The sequence below is a fragment of the Piliocolobus tephrosceles genome, chromosome 7 (assembly GCF_002776525.5).
Source record: "Piliocolobus tephrosceles isolate RC106 chromosome 7, ASM277652v3, whole genome shotgun sequence".
NCBI classification, from domain to species: domain Eukaryota; kingdom Metazoa; phylum Chordata; class Mammalia; order Primates; family Cercopithecidae; genus Piliocolobus; species Piliocolobus tephrosceles.
Genome location: NC_045440.1, coordinates 90,761,406 through 90,776,671, shown reverse-complemented (window position 1 = coordinate 90,776,671; position 15,266 = coordinate 90,761,406). Strand labels below are relative to the sequence as shown.

The following is a 15,266-nucleotide window of genomic DNA, read 5'->3' as shown; positions in this document are numbered from 1 at the left end:
TATGCAGCCATAAAAAAGGATGAGTTTGCGTCCTTTGTAGGGACATGGATGCAGCTGGAAACCATCATTCTTAGCAAACTATCACAAGAAGAGAAAACCAAACACCGCATGTTCTCACTCATAGGTGGGAACTGAACAATGAGCTCACTTGGACTCGGGAAGGGGAACATCACACACTGGGGCCTATCATGGGGAGGGGGGAGGGGGGAGGGATTGCATTGGGGAGTTATACCTGATATAAATGATGAATTGATGGGTGCTGACGAGTTGATGGGTGCAGCACACCAACATGGCACATGTATACATATGTAACCTGCACGTTATGCACATGTACCCTAGAACTTAAAGTATAATAAAAAATAAAATAAAATAAAAAAAAAAAAGAAAGAACTTAAGCTTTGAAGTCATTAGAACAAAATACAGTAGTGCTGTAAATTGTAGTGTTTGTGTTCATCTGGAGTTGCGTTAAGTGTTAAATGATAAGGTAAGGCCATTTTAAAGTAAAAACTCCTAATTAAAAGTGTTAAATTAGCCGGGCGCGGTGGCTCAAGCCTGTAATCCCAGCACTTTGGGAGGCCGAGACGGGCGGATCACGAGGTCAGGAGATCGAGACCCTCCTGGCTAACACGGTGAAACCCCGTCTCTACTAAAAATACAAAAAATTAGCCGGGCGAGGTGGTGGGCGCCTGTGGTCCCAGCCACTCGGGAGGCTGAGGCAGGAGAATGGCGTGAACCCAGGAGGCAGAGGTTGCGGTGAGCTGAGATCCGGCCACTGCACTCTAGCCTGGGCAACAGAGCAAGACTCCGTCTCAAAAAAAAAATAAATAAATAAAAGTGTTAAATTATTTTTAATACATATATCCCATGACATGTCCAGATCTGTATATAGTAATAGCTATAAAAGATAAGGGCGAAAACAGATGGGTTCAGAACAGAGTTATTGCTCTCTAACTTTTATTTGTAGAATATAAACGTCTTTGGTACTTATGCATGATTTACCATCTTTGCTTTTTAATCTTTTTAAAAAATGGTCATTTTTGTTTGTTAATATGCTTTAATGTACTACTTTTATTATTCAATAGGTCACATATCCTGGAGCAGGAAAACTTCCACACATCATTGGAGGATCAGATTTAATACCTCATCATGCTCGAAAGAATACAGAACTAGAAGAGTGGCTAAGGCAAGAAATGGAGGTTAGTAGGAAGTGAGGCCCAGAAACTTGTTTAAATTGCACTTTGGTCCCTTATGGTGGCCTTCAAGCAATTTCTTCTTAAAACCAAATTAAAATAAGTGACATAAAGTCATTCATTCAGGAAAATTCCTGAGTTACACAAGGTTAATCTATACCCTTCCGTAACACTTCTTTAAAGGAATACTAAATTTATTTTTGTTAAAAAAAAAAAAAAAGCGAGACCTAAGAAATTCAGTTTACCTCCTAATGAGAAGGGGGAGATAAAAGCCACAAAAATTTAAGGAAAACTCAAAGAATGTGGAGGATATTACAGATATATCACTTAAATAGTATGTCAAGGGACTGGCCTTTTTAAATCTAGAGATTGTGTTTTAACAATTCTGAAAATTTCTCATTCGTTTTCTTGAATATTAGTTACCTTTTTGCTGTTTTTCCCATTATCTCCTTCTGGAATTCCAGTTTAATGTAAGTTAAATTTTCTTTTCCACTTGCCTTTCCTGTGTATTTCATGCCTTTGTTTCTCTGGGTTATATTTTTGGCAACTGCTGCAGATCATCTTCCAATTTACTACTTCTGTCTTCAACTCTAGTTGGCATTGCATCCATTCATTTATTTTCTCATTACTGGAAGTCTGTTTTATTTCTTTCTAAATCTTCTTGTTCCTTGCTCTTTTTCAAGCTTCCCCTTTTATATTCTTTGCCTAATGATACCATTACTAAAATGTTTGATCTGTTTTCTGCTCTTACAGTACCTTGTTTTCAAGTTTGTGCTTTGTGATTTTTGAATATGAACCGATTGTTTTCTTTGGAACTCAATCTGTGAGGTTTTCTTGAGTCTTAAGTTCAGATTTATTTCCTCTAGAAAAGGTATGTTTTTTGTCTTCCAGTCTTCTTCTACCAATATGAGACCACTTTAAATTAAAATATCTTCTTGTGATTCTTTGAATCACCCAGACAGTTAGTATGTATTAATATTTGGACCAGAAGCCTGAGTGAATGAAGGCCAGCTTGTCATTAGAAACTTCAAATGAGATTTTTATTTCTTTCCTTCACTAAGTGTCAGGATGAAGATGGGCAAGTTTCTTTGCTAGCTCCTTCTGTGTGTAAGGTTTATTTCTCTTTCTTCCTTTAGTGCTGGGTCTTTTATTAAAGTCACCATCTTGGGTTTTCTTTCGTATCACTCATACCCCATGTAGACATTAAAGCAGAATTCAGGTTTTTCATGACTTGCAGATACTCACAAGGCAAGGCAAAAGCTGACTGTGGTCCTTGCTAATCTCTCAGGGTTCCTTGTTTTGCTTTATAGTTGGTGTAGTGTAATTTGCTTTTTAAAATGCTTTTCTATCAGTTATTTTAAAAAAGGGTTATATAGGAAAGTCACCCATGAAGTAGAGTTGTTAAGGTCATTCAGGATGCTTATTTTTAAAAAATGGAAGAATGGAAATCACGTCCTTTCTCCTTTCCTTTTTTAAAGAATAAATTGGCTTTATTATTTTATAACATGTGCATTCCACAGAACTATGGCAGTACACAAAGAATGAAGATGTGAATACCTAAAGCCCAGAAATTACCTGTTTAAACAGTTAAGTGAATAATATTCCAGATATCTCTTCATTGAGGAGTACTGAGAGGCAGGGACAGACTGGGAAGGAAGGGAGACATTGGTAGGAAGAAGTTAAACTGAAGGCATTGCTGAATTTCTGTAAATGTTTCTTCCCTCCAAGATATTTTGTGAGATCTGTCTCATATTAAGGAGGAAAACTATAAAAATCACTGTAAGTCAGATTTGGTAGTTGTTTTAAACTTCATATTTAACTTATATACAATTATTTGTTGGCTCCCTACAGCGAAAAGTGAGGACATTATTAGTACTTCCTCCCACCTAGCTTCCCTCACCTTATGCCAGTCCTGTTTGTCCCCTTTTTAGGTGACTTGCATGACCACAGCCGTCTTTCTTAAGCTTGAAAGCCAGTAACAGTCAGAATACATCTCAGTGTCGATCATTCTCCATTAGTTTTTCCTGACATATAGTATGCTGTTTTGATTTGCAGGTGTAATTCTCTTTCCCAAGGAACTTTTTTTCTATTGTATATTTTAAAATATTTTATATTTGCTGGGCTCTCTACATTTAAGACGTAACTATCGTTTTATTGGATTACCTTTGTCCTCCACATCTGTTTTTTCTGCATTCACTGTGGTTTTCTTAGGCTTTTTCACTGTATCAAAAATTTACATTTCAGATGTATCTGTAATGTTTCTCACCAAGTATGTGACCTTACACAAATTACTTAATGTCTCTGTTTCCATCTGTGCAGAATGAGAATAATAATAGTACCTTTATTTCACAGACATACGAGGGAGGATTAAATCAGATACTACATATAAATCATTTATAACAGTGGAAAGTGTTAGAGTGTTAGCTATTTCTAATGTATTTAATTCTGAAAGGCTGTTATTATGGTTCTTTTACTTAGCATTTGTTCTTTTTTCATTTTATTGTTCTGTTAACATCTAATTTTTTGTCATTATTTCATTGCTTTCATATTTCTATTTTGCTTTTTATTCATGGATTATTATTTCCTGCAGATTAGGTTCTTTATCTGTTTTCTGCATGTTCTGTTCCAGTATCCCTTTCCTGTTTTTGTCTTTACTTGGGTAAAGGGAAATGTCTTATCCAGATATTCTGTTTGCTACATAAAGGATCATATGCCATCTTACGCAGGGATTGCATTCAGAAGCCAGTTTGTGAGACAGAAGTTGAGTATAATCAAAATTACTTACAACATTCTTAGCTTGCCCATAAGAACAGAATTCAGCCAGGCACGATGGTGTGGCTCATGACTATAACCCCAGCACTTTGGGAGCAGGAGGATCACTTGAACCTGGGAGTTCAAGACTAGCCTGCACAACATCTTGAGACCCTGTCTCTACAAAAAAAATAAATAAATGATAATGAAACAAAACACAACAAATTAACTGGGCATGGTAATGCATGTGCCCATTGTCCCACCTACTCAGGAGGCTGAAGTGGGAAGATTGCTTGAGCCTAGAAGGTCAGTGTTGCAGTGATCCATGATTGGAGCCCCTGCACTTCAGCCTGGGTGACAGAGCAAGACCACATCTCAAAAATAATAATAATAAATAAAATAAAAATTAAAGAACAGAATTCCCTCGTGCCTCACTGTCAGCATGGCATCATGCTGAAACAGTCAATGGCACATGGCATGTCCCATCTAGTTTCTGTTGTCCGAAGACATTGAATCTGGGAGAGGAAGGGCTCAGCTAGAGCTGTGTGCTGCTTGGGCTGTCTCCTGGGATTTTAATTAAATGTCCTGTACCAGGGAGTGTGCGTAGCTAAAAGAGAATAACCTAGCATTATTGGGTTGTTTACCTAATTTGTTAGGGATCCTTGGAGCCTATGTGTTCGGTCAGTGTCAGCCCCACTTCTTCACCTTCTATACCATTAGTCCCTTCCTAGCAGCCCACTAGCAATTGTTTTCCCTGTTGAGGCTACCTTTTCCCCAAATTTGGGGCATTAGTAAGAATCCTCAGGTTTGACCAGTTCTGTAGCACTTTTAATGGATTGGGACAGTATTAGGAATCAGCTGCATCAGAATCATTTGCTTCTTTGCACAGCTGCACTTTTTAAGTGTATGACATGGTTTAAACTCTTTTCCTTCATTAATTAACATGGTCAAGTTTTGTTTGATTAATTTTAGATGGGGAAGAAGTTGAGAGAATGATGATACATCATACATCTGCTGATGCTTTTCTATTTTTTGCTTATTTCATTAGGAATTACATGGACTGTGTTCTAGGTGATTTCACCAAATCACTTCTCTTTTTGCTAGAATCATTTTAGATGCTATTGGTAGGACTTACTCTGTAACAGACTTGACTTTCTTTTGCTGCGTGGCTACTGCTTATTTATGTAAATGTTCTGTACTGCCATCTCATTTCCCTGTTGGCTGCAGCTATTCTTTTTCTATATTCCCTTCCTATTTTTCTTTTTCATCCTTCTTTCTCTGCCTCTGCTACAGACCCACCAGTCTTAGTTTTCATAATCACTGCGTCAGTTCCTGAAGTTCCCTTGAATTTAAGATATTTTCATTGTGTATATCAAACATAAAAATTATTTGAACTGTATCCAACCTGATTTGAATTGGAAAGACTATGAGTAGTAGTTATCGCAGACCTCTGAAAAATGCCGGTAACATGAGGCATTTCTGTTTCTCAATGCTATTTTATATGTTTTTACTAAAATATATGAAATAAAACTGCTTTCTCCTCACTGTTTTTTCTTTACTATGCTACAACTTTAAAATTATTCCCCAGGAAACCTCTAAGAATATTTAAAAAAATGATACCAGTAGTTATTTTGACAACTGTTTTATTAAAACTATGTCTTCCCATTTATGTTCTGCTATCCCTATTAGAAAATCTGAAAAGATAAGATGTAATTTTGTTTCACTATATGATAGAAAAATCAGTCTGTAAGATTGAATCCCTGCAAGTCACTCTTGTAGGCTTGCTATAGAGATTCAGAAGCCCTGAGGCAGCCTGGTTAAGAGCTGGTGCTCTATATAAGGCAGACCTGGTCAGATCCCAGCTATTCCATCTGAGTTCCCTTATCTTCTGCAGGTTACCTAAGTCTCTGTTACCTCATTGATTAAAATTGAGATAATAGTAGTAATGAAGTTACATGAAAATGAAGTGAGATTATATATATATTTATATAGAGAGAGAGTGTTTAAGATAGTATCTGGAAGCATTCAAATGTAAGTTAGTAACAGTAAAAATAAACACAGTAAGTCCTTAACATTGTCAGTAGGTTCTTGGAAGCTGCAACTTTAAGCGAAATGACATAAACAGTGTTATTTCTCATTAGTACAACAAAACAACATGATTCAAGGACCTGCTGTTTGTCATCTCACTTACAGTTGCAGTTTCCAAGAAACTATCGAAAACATTAAGTCAAGACTTACTCTATCTGTAAGGAACTTCTGGTCTTTTAGAGAGGATAGGGTGCAAACATAAATAATTATAACAGAAGGTAGAAATTGATAAGCATCCTGGGAATTCCGTAGCTGAAGTTTTGGGAGAGTTCTTCATAGCGGGCATTGTTTTTGAAAGAAGGGGATTAGGAAGCCTTTGCTAAAGAGGCACTAAATAAGTATTGAATGAATGTATCTTTAAAGATGATTACATGTGGGAAGAGGGAAAAAAAGGAATTAACTTCCTTGGCAGAAGGAGAAACATGAACAAAAGCAGATAGAAGGTCACAGAATTAGGAGATGATTCTGGGGTTTTGTTTTGGTTTTGCTTTTTTCTTTTTTGTGTGATTCAGTTTTAACCGGCATAGAGAGCCCACGAAGAGGAGGTTGAGAAGTGATTAGGAAAGTAAAATGGAACCAGGTTATGAAGAACCTTGCACATTTCAGTGGGTCAAATGCAAGGGTTTGTGTTTTCCTTGGTAGGTGGGAGAAGTCACTGAAGGGTTTCAAATGGCATATGATAGGGACATAGCTGGACTTTATTTAGGAAGATGCACTCAGCACAGGGATTTTTTGATTTTGACTCTGTAAGGTGCTGTAGTAGTTTAGTGAGTTTGTATTTAAAAGGACTTTAGAGGAGAGGTAATTTAGCAGCAGCCTCTAAGCCCTGATTTGGGACCAAGAACACAGGAGCCCCTTTAAATGTGGAGCTGCTGTAGTTGAAGGTGGGGTAAATGTTGCCCTCTTAGTCTCATCAGTGGTCTGATCCCCAAGCACTGAAATCTCATTTAGTAAAAGGGTTTTGCTGGAAAGAGTGTTCAGAAACTCAGCAAGCTAGCAATATACATTGGTTGTCTTTGAGTGGAGATTGGTGGGAGAAAGCTGTTTAATTAGAGCTCTTTTGTAATAATATTAGCATGGAATGAAAATATAGAAGATCCGTTAAATATTGTAGAGGCAAGAACTCATAGACTTGGTGACCTCTAGGATGTGGAAATCTCTATCTAAGATGACAGTGACCTATCACTATAGCAATTCATTAACTATATATTCACCACTGAGCAAATGTTTGATATTATGTTAATTTTGACAGGTACAAAATCAACATGCAAAAGAAGAGTCTCTTGCTGATGATCTTTTTAGGTAAAGTTTGATTCAGCTTTTTCATGTACCTTTGAGAGATGTATATAAAATTTAGTTCTACTCATAGAAATTAAGAATTTGTTTCTTGTGTCCTCATGGACAACTAGTCCCTTCACCTAAGTGTTTATTTTTATTACTTAAGCACCTCTCAATTGGGTTAATTGAATATAGCATTGAGGTTTGGGGTTAAGTTGTATTATAAGATACTTAAAATTTGTATGGGGTCATTCAGGCAAAAGGACGGTTCCTGAATTGTGTGAAACTGTTGTGTAGATTTGTGAGATTTTTCAGCTCTGAGTAGAATTATGATTGAGTTTGAATTAAGACAAGTAAAATGCCAGACTATTTGTTTAGTTTTAATTGGCACATGCATAAAAACAAAAGGCTGGATTAGAGTTTCAAAGCAGGTTTTTGTGGGAGGTTTTAGAGTTGTACTATGTGATTATAATTTAATTCTGATTTAATTTTCAGCATTCCTGCAGACCTAACAAAGCTATTATAATAATTGCCTCTGAAATATTAATAAAATACTGTAGAGGTAGATATCAGCTAGGGGAGAGGAATATTTTCCCAATTTAAAGACAGAATGAAGAAATACTCTATTTTTGAGTCTATTTTGCAGCCAATTAGATTGATTCTCTAATTTCATACTTGAGAGTATAAATTACTGGTAAAAATGTTGACAGACAGACTGGGTAATCCCAGTACTTTGGGAGGCTGAGGTGGGCAGATTACGAGGTCAGGAGTTCAAGACCAGCCTGGCCAACATGGAAAAACCCCGTCTCTACTAAAAATACAAAAATTAGCCAGGCGTGGTGGCATGCACCTGTAGTTCCAGCTGCTCAGGAGGCTGAGGCAGCAGAATTGCCTGAACCCGGGAGGCAGAGGCTGCAGTAGGCTGAGATTACGCCACTGCACTCCAGAGCCAGACCCCGTCTCAAAAAAAAAAAATGTTCACAAACAATACTGATTTGTCATTAGTCAAATGAGATGGGTTGTTCAGCCATATTTGTTTAACTGCTGTAGGAGAAAATGTTGTAAAGTGCTAATTACTTTTAAGGAGATTATGCTCTTTTATGCGGATGATATGCTTTTATTAAGTGGAGGAATGGGGATCTTTGAAGCCATAAAGAAGTGTAAACATACCTTCATTTTTAAACTGTTTTCATTAATTATTTTAAAGCTTTACAGGATTTTTGTTACTGTTGAGTTTTTTGTTTGGTTTTTACCATATTTTCATCAAAGCAACATCAAAGGGATAAATGAAAATAAAAATGTGTGTGCTTAATATCTGATCCTAAGGACAAAATTGTCATTCCTATCCTATTTGCCAAAGTGTGACTACAGTTTGAAAGTCCTTTACCTTTAAAAGAAATACTATCCCTTATCTAAATATCATTTAACCCAGTTTCTTTCTTTGCAGATACAATCCTTATTTAAAAAGGAGAAGATAACTGAGGATTTTAAAAAGAAGCCATGGAAAAACTTCCTAGTAAGCATCTACTTCAGGCCAATAAGGTTATATTAATATATATAGTGTGTAGAAGAGATTTAAGTTACAGTATTTTATGGCCTAAATTTATTAAATAAAATGCACAAAACTTTGATCCTTTTGTGTGTAACAGTTGTTCTGTTTTCAGGCTTTGTCATTGCATTTTTTTTTTTTTTTCATTTTTCAATGTGTTTTGTTTATTAAATAGTTATTTATTCACAGTTCAAAATTCTAAATGTATGTAAAGACTGAAGTCACCCTTCCACCATTGTCCTAGCTACTTGGTTCCCCTCAGAAAAAATTCATGATACTCATTTTTTATGAATCTTTCCAGGGATTTTTGAGTCCTATTCAAATTCCTATTTTTAAATATTTTCCTACACAAATGATAGCATAACATATACAGTGTTCTACACCTTGCTTTTTTACTTAGATTAAAAATTATAGGAATAGCAATATATTTTTCTTTTAATACTATTTCTTTTCCATTATGCTGTAGTCTTACCTAAACTCTAGTGATCCAAACAGAATGGCTTCAGTGGTGCAGATGTCACCTACATGTTATTCTAGTACTAGAAACTGAATACCATGTGGAGACTTCATCAAACATGGGTTTAGTTTTCACCAGAATGGAAATACCTGTACCCCTTTTTGGTGGTCTTACTGAGCTGGGTGTGTGTCTGTTTTGAGCTTATTTAGAGTCCTAGTTTTCCTACTTACAAAGTAGAAATGGTGAGATTGTTTTCTTTTTCTACCTTAAAGGGAGATGGTAAGAAACAACGAATGTCTTTTTTCAAACTTTATTGACAAGTGATTTTCAACTCTGTGTTCGAGAATATATTCATGTACCTGTGATCCAGCAAGAAGGAAGCTCCAATCAAGAATCACTACAACTGCTTAGTTGTCTGGAGAATGAGAAATGGAACAGTGAGGAATGGAGGCCATATTTCCATGACTTCCCTTGTAAACAGAAGCAACAAAAGGGACAAGAGGTTGGCCTCTACATCACTCTCACTTTCCAAATCTTGTGGAAGTGCATCTACTTGCCAGAACCAAATTAAACTTACTTCCAAGTTCTGGCTACTTGCAGGTGGAACTCCAGCTGCAAGGGAGTTAGGGAAATGAAGGTTTTTTTTTTTAAAGCTTCTCAGCCTTCCTAGGGAGCAGAAATTAGGTAAGTCAATCTGCAATTTCTACTGTATGCATTGAGATCAGTTAGATTATTGAAATATTATAGAGAGTTATGAACACTTAAATTATGATAGTGGTATGACATTGGATAGAAACCTTAGAATCAGAATTGACAGGGCATATTAATTGATGAAATGGAGTCATTTGAGTCTGTTAATAGCCATGTATCATAATTACCGAGTGAAGCTGGTGGAACATATGGTCTCCATTTTACAGTTAAGGAATATAATGGACAGATTAATATTGGTCTCTGTCATGCCCACAATCCCTTTCTAAGGAAGACTGCCCTACCTATAGAAATTTTTATATTTGTCTATTTATGAATATAATGAATGAGAGTTCTAGTACCTATCTTTACAAATATTGGTGTTGTCAGTATTTTTCCTTTTAACCATTCCAATGGGTGTGTAGTGATGTTTCATTTTGGTTTTAATTTGTATATCCCTGATAACTATATGGGTCATAGAAATTCTTTATACATTCTAGATGCAAGTCTCTTGTCAGATATATGTATTGAGAATATTATACCTAGTCTCTGGCTTGACTATTTTCTTTATGTCTTTTGATGAATAGAAGTTTTAAATTTTGACAAAGTCAAATTTATTTTTTTCTTTGATGTTTTATATTTTTTCTCTCCAATTTAACGCCAAGATTTCAGGTATTCTGCTTTATTATATAAACTTTATATTTTTGTATTTGTGATCCATCTTGAATTGATATGTATGTTGTGAATTATGGATCAGGGTTCTTTTTTCCCCCCATACAAGTATCCAGTCATTGTAAAACTGTTTATTGAAAGAATTATCCCTTCCTCATTAAATTACCTTGCCATTTAGTAAAAAATCAGTTAACTATAATGGTGGATCTGTTTCTGGACTTTGTGTTCTGTTACATTGAAATGTTTGTCCATCCTTGCACTCATACCACACTGCCTTGAATTACGGTAGCTGCATAGATGCTCCTTAAGTTGGGATAAACACAACGTAAGTTGAAAATACTGTATTTTAAGTCAAAAGTGCATTTAATACACCTTAACCTACATCATAGCTTAACCTAGCCTACCTTAAATGTACTCATGACACATTAGCCTATAGTTGGGCAAAATCATCTAACACAAAGACTGTTTTATTGTAAAGTACTGAATAGCTCATCTAATTTATTGAATACTAAACTGAAAGCAAAAAACAGAATGATTATATAGCTACTCACTATTAACGTACACAGCTGAAAGCACACTGGGCCTGAAGAATGTTTGAAGCATTGCACTAAAATTGCGGCATGATGGGGAATACTACAGCAACAGGATTATCAATTTCCCTACTGATTAGGCTTGAGTAGAAGCATTGGTTGAAGGCACTAGGGGCACTGACACTGACGGTTTAGCAGGAATAGTGTTATTCACAAAGAGCAAGAATCAGTTTTTACCCTCCTGATGCTGTGGCTGACTGGGAGCTGTGGCTTGCTGCTGCCGCCCAGCATTGCAAGATTAAGTATTGTATGGGCACATTACTAGCCAGGGAAAAGAAAAAAATTCAAAGTGGGCTTTCTGTTGAATGTGTATCACTCTTATACTACCATCTAGTCAAAAAATGGTAAGTCAGGACTATGTAGGAAGTCTAGAAGTCTGATACATCAGTCCTCTGAGCATGTCAATTTCTATCCCAACAATTGGCTAGAATTATTGTGCTGAATCTAAAAATCAATTTGTGAAGAACTGACATCTTAAAAATATTCAGTCTTCCATTCCATGCATGTAATATGTCTATTCATTTACTTCGATCGATCTACTCTTTCCATATTGTTTTGTAGTTTCACTGCAGAGGCTTGGACATCTGTTTTAAATCTGTCCCTAAGCATTTTTTTGGTACTGTAAGTGATACTTGCAAAAAGTTCATCTTGCAATGATTTATTTATTCTATATGAAAATACAATTACTTTTGGTGTATAGAATTTGGATCCTGTGAACTTGCTAAACTCACCTATTCTGGCATTTTTTTTTTTTTTTTTCGCAGATTCCTTAGGATTTTAAGTACACAATCATGTCATTGGTGAATACAGGCAGTTTTACTTCTTCCGATTGTTTTTGTCTTTTCTTTTTCTTACCTATTACAGTGGCTATCAATGTCTGTATTTTTTATCTCAAGGAGCTATAGATGTTCTGCCTCTAGTAGTTTCAGTAGTTTGTCTTTTAAGGACTTCATATTTTCCAGTAAGTTGTGAAATGTATTGGTATAAAAGTTTATAGTGTGTGTGTTAAAATGTCTATAATATGTCGTAGAGTCTCTTGTTATCTGAATCTTGTGTTCTTTAGTTCTTATCTAGCTAGAGCTTTATAAATTACATTAAATTTTTTTGAAGAACATTTAATTTCATTAATTTTTCTCTAGTGTATGTCCTTTTTCTTTTATTTATTTATTTATTCATTTATTTATTGAGACTGTGTCTCGCTGTCACCCAGGCTGGAGTGCAATGACCCGATCTGGCTCACTGCAACCTCCACCTCCCAGGTTCAAGCGATTCTCCTGCTTCAGGCTCCTGAGTAGCTGGGATTGCAGGCATGAACCACTGCGCCCGGCCTCTCCTTTTTCTATTTCATTGATTTTCACTTTCCTTCCTTCGGCTTACTTAGGGTTAATTTGCTCTTTTTCCCTAGTCCATTGTAGATCATTGATTTTAAACCCATCTTCAAAACTGAGTATTTAGAATTGCACTCAACACACCTCTTTAGCTGCATGTGACAAATTTGGTTACTTGTGTGATCTTTTGGCTCAAAAAATGTCCCAGTTTCCCTGTGATTTTTTTTCACTGACATATGGACTAATTTCCAAATATAATTTTTCCATCTACCAAAAGATATAATAGTTAATTGTTATTTATTTCTATATGTTACTATTTCTAAAATTCCACTGTGGTCAAAGATCATATTCAGTAATATTTTAATCTTTTTAAATGTTTTGAGACTTGTTTTATGGGCAAAGCATATTGTTGGCCCGTTTTGGTGAATATTCTGGTTGCATGTAAAAAGAATGAGTACTCTGCAGTTTAGGAGTGTAGTTGTTCTATAAATGTCAGATCGGCGGTTGGTAATGCCATTGAATATCTTTTACATCCTTTCTGATTTTGTCTACTCAATCTCCAACTATGATTGTGAGTTTGTCTCACCTTAGTTCTCCATTGTCTTTTATGTATCTTAAAACTCAGTAATTAGGTGCATATACATTTAGAATTGATATGTTCTCCATTAACTAAACATTTTGTGATAAAATATCTATCTCTAATACTTGTCTTGAAGTCTTTTATTAGTGTTTTCATGGTATGTCTTTTTCCAGTTTTACTTATAACCTATTGGTATCTTTATATTTGGATAAAGCTATTGTAAACCTTGTTGAAGCTTTTTATTCAATCTGATGATCTTTGCTTTTAAGTTTGTGGTGCTTAAGCCACTTGTATGTAAATATAATTTAATTGCTGTGGTTAAGTTGGAGTATGTGACCATGCTTATTTTCTCACTGTCCCTTGTTTCTCTTTTTCTGCCTTCTTTATTTTTTAGTATTCCATTTCATCTCTTCTATTGGCTTTATAGTTGTACCTTTTACTTGTTTTTAGTAGTTACCATAAGGATATGGATTGTTATCTAAAATAACACACCACTAATTGTATAATGTTTACACCTGATAAAAGTATACTTCTGCCGCACACAGTGGCTCATGCCTGTAATCCCAGCACTTTGGGAGGCTAAGGCAGGCAGATCGCTTGAGCTCAGTTTAAGATCACCCTGGGCAAATATGGCAAAACCCCATCGCTACAAAAAATTAGTTGTGTGTGGTGGCACTTGCCTGTGGTCCCGGCTACTTGGGAGGCTGAGGCAGGAGGATCGCTTGAGACTGGGATGTTGAGGCTGCAGTGGGCCAAGATTACACCACTGCAATCAAGCCTGGGAGACAGAGTGATACCCTCTCTCGGGGGTGGAGGGCGGAAGTATACTTCTAGTTGTCTTTCTGTACAGTGCTATAATTATTGTATATTTTACTCTACATGTCCTAAATCATACAACTTTTTACTTTTTGTTTAAATTGTTTATGCTTAAACACATTCTCAACAGTCAACTGGATTTTGAATAATTTAAGAAATGAGAAAAATAGATAATTTTTATTTACCATTTCTGGCATTTTTCTTTCTTTCATGTAGATACATGCAGGTATCATGTACCTTATTGCGAAGAATTTCCACCTTTTGCAGTGCAGGTCTTCTGACAGCATATTTTCTCAACTTTCACATATCCAAAAATGACTATTTCACTTTTGTTTTGAAGAATATTTTCACTGGATATAGAATTTTAGTTTGGCAGTATTTTTACTTCAGCAATTCAAAGATATTTAAGACTGTTCTTGATTGCATTTTTTCTAGTCATGTATTTCTTCTCATCATTGTTCCCTTTTTTCTGACAGCTTTTAAACTTTCCTACTTTTCAGCAATCTGTTAGGTGCATAGGTGTGATTTCCTTTTAAAACCTGTTTGCAGTGTGAGTTTCTTGGATCTATGGGTTGTAGATTTCTTAAATGAAATTTGGAAATTTTTCTGCTTTTTAGTCTCCAAACATGTATTTTTCTGGCTCAGTCTTCCTCTCCTTTTGAATTCCAACTATACATGTTAGACACTTGATATTATCCCATCAAGTCTGGCAATTGTTTTTTTAATTTTCTTTATGCTTTGTTGGCATAGTTTATATTAACCTGTCCTCAAGTTCATTTATCTTTTCTTCTCCAGTGTCCTGTATGTTAAGCTCATCCAGTGAATTTTTCTTTTCAGAATGTACTTTTCAGCTGTACAATGTTCACTTCTTAGTATTTCTTCTGAGATTCCCCACTTCTTCAGTGTCATTTTAATATTTTGAACATATTAACTGTTTTAAAGTACTTATCTGCGATTTCCAACATTTGTATCAATTCTTAAATCTGTTTTGATTGCTTGTTTTTTCTGATTTTGTCACATTTTCTTGTCTGGACACCCAGTCATCTTTTACTGTGTGCTGGACATTGTTGATGCTGTTGTCACAGTCTGGATTTTGTCTTCCTTGAGGAGTGTCGAGTCTTGTGCTGGCAGGCAGTTCATTTACTCACAGACCTGCTTGATCCTGTTGCGGCTTAGTTTGGGGCAAATTAAGGTACCCCTATTCTCAAGGCATGGCCTCTTTGGGGTTTCAGCTGAATGCTTGAGGTGGTGGTGGCTCTGCTATTTGGCCAGAATTCCAA

General features: G+C 35.8%; 1 protein-coding gene across 2 annotated transcripts in view; it reads left to right on the top strand.

Annotated features, from left to right (window-relative positions):
- The window catches only part of NBN (nibrin), a 61,972-nt gene extending 51,101 nt beyond the window's left edge, over window positions 1-10,871 (top strand). Inside the window, exons 15-18 of one of the 2 annotated variants that reach the window (XM_031935876.1) lie at window positions 1,083-1,196; window positions 7,282-7,331; window positions 8,755-8,823; window positions 9,586-10,871. In XM_031935876.1, coding sequence (XP_031791736.1) covers window positions 1,083-1,196; window positions 7,282-7,331; window positions 8,755-8,785 — 195 coding nt within the window. In that variant the 3' untranslated portion in view covers window positions 8,786-8,823; window positions 9,586-10,871. Of the gene's footprint in view, window positions 1-1,082; window positions 1,197-7,281; window positions 7,332-8,754 lie in introns of both variants that reach the window. The other variant, XM_023222841.1, reaches the window with a different exon arrangement.
- Window positions 10,872-15,266: the final 4,395 nt, after the last annotated feature.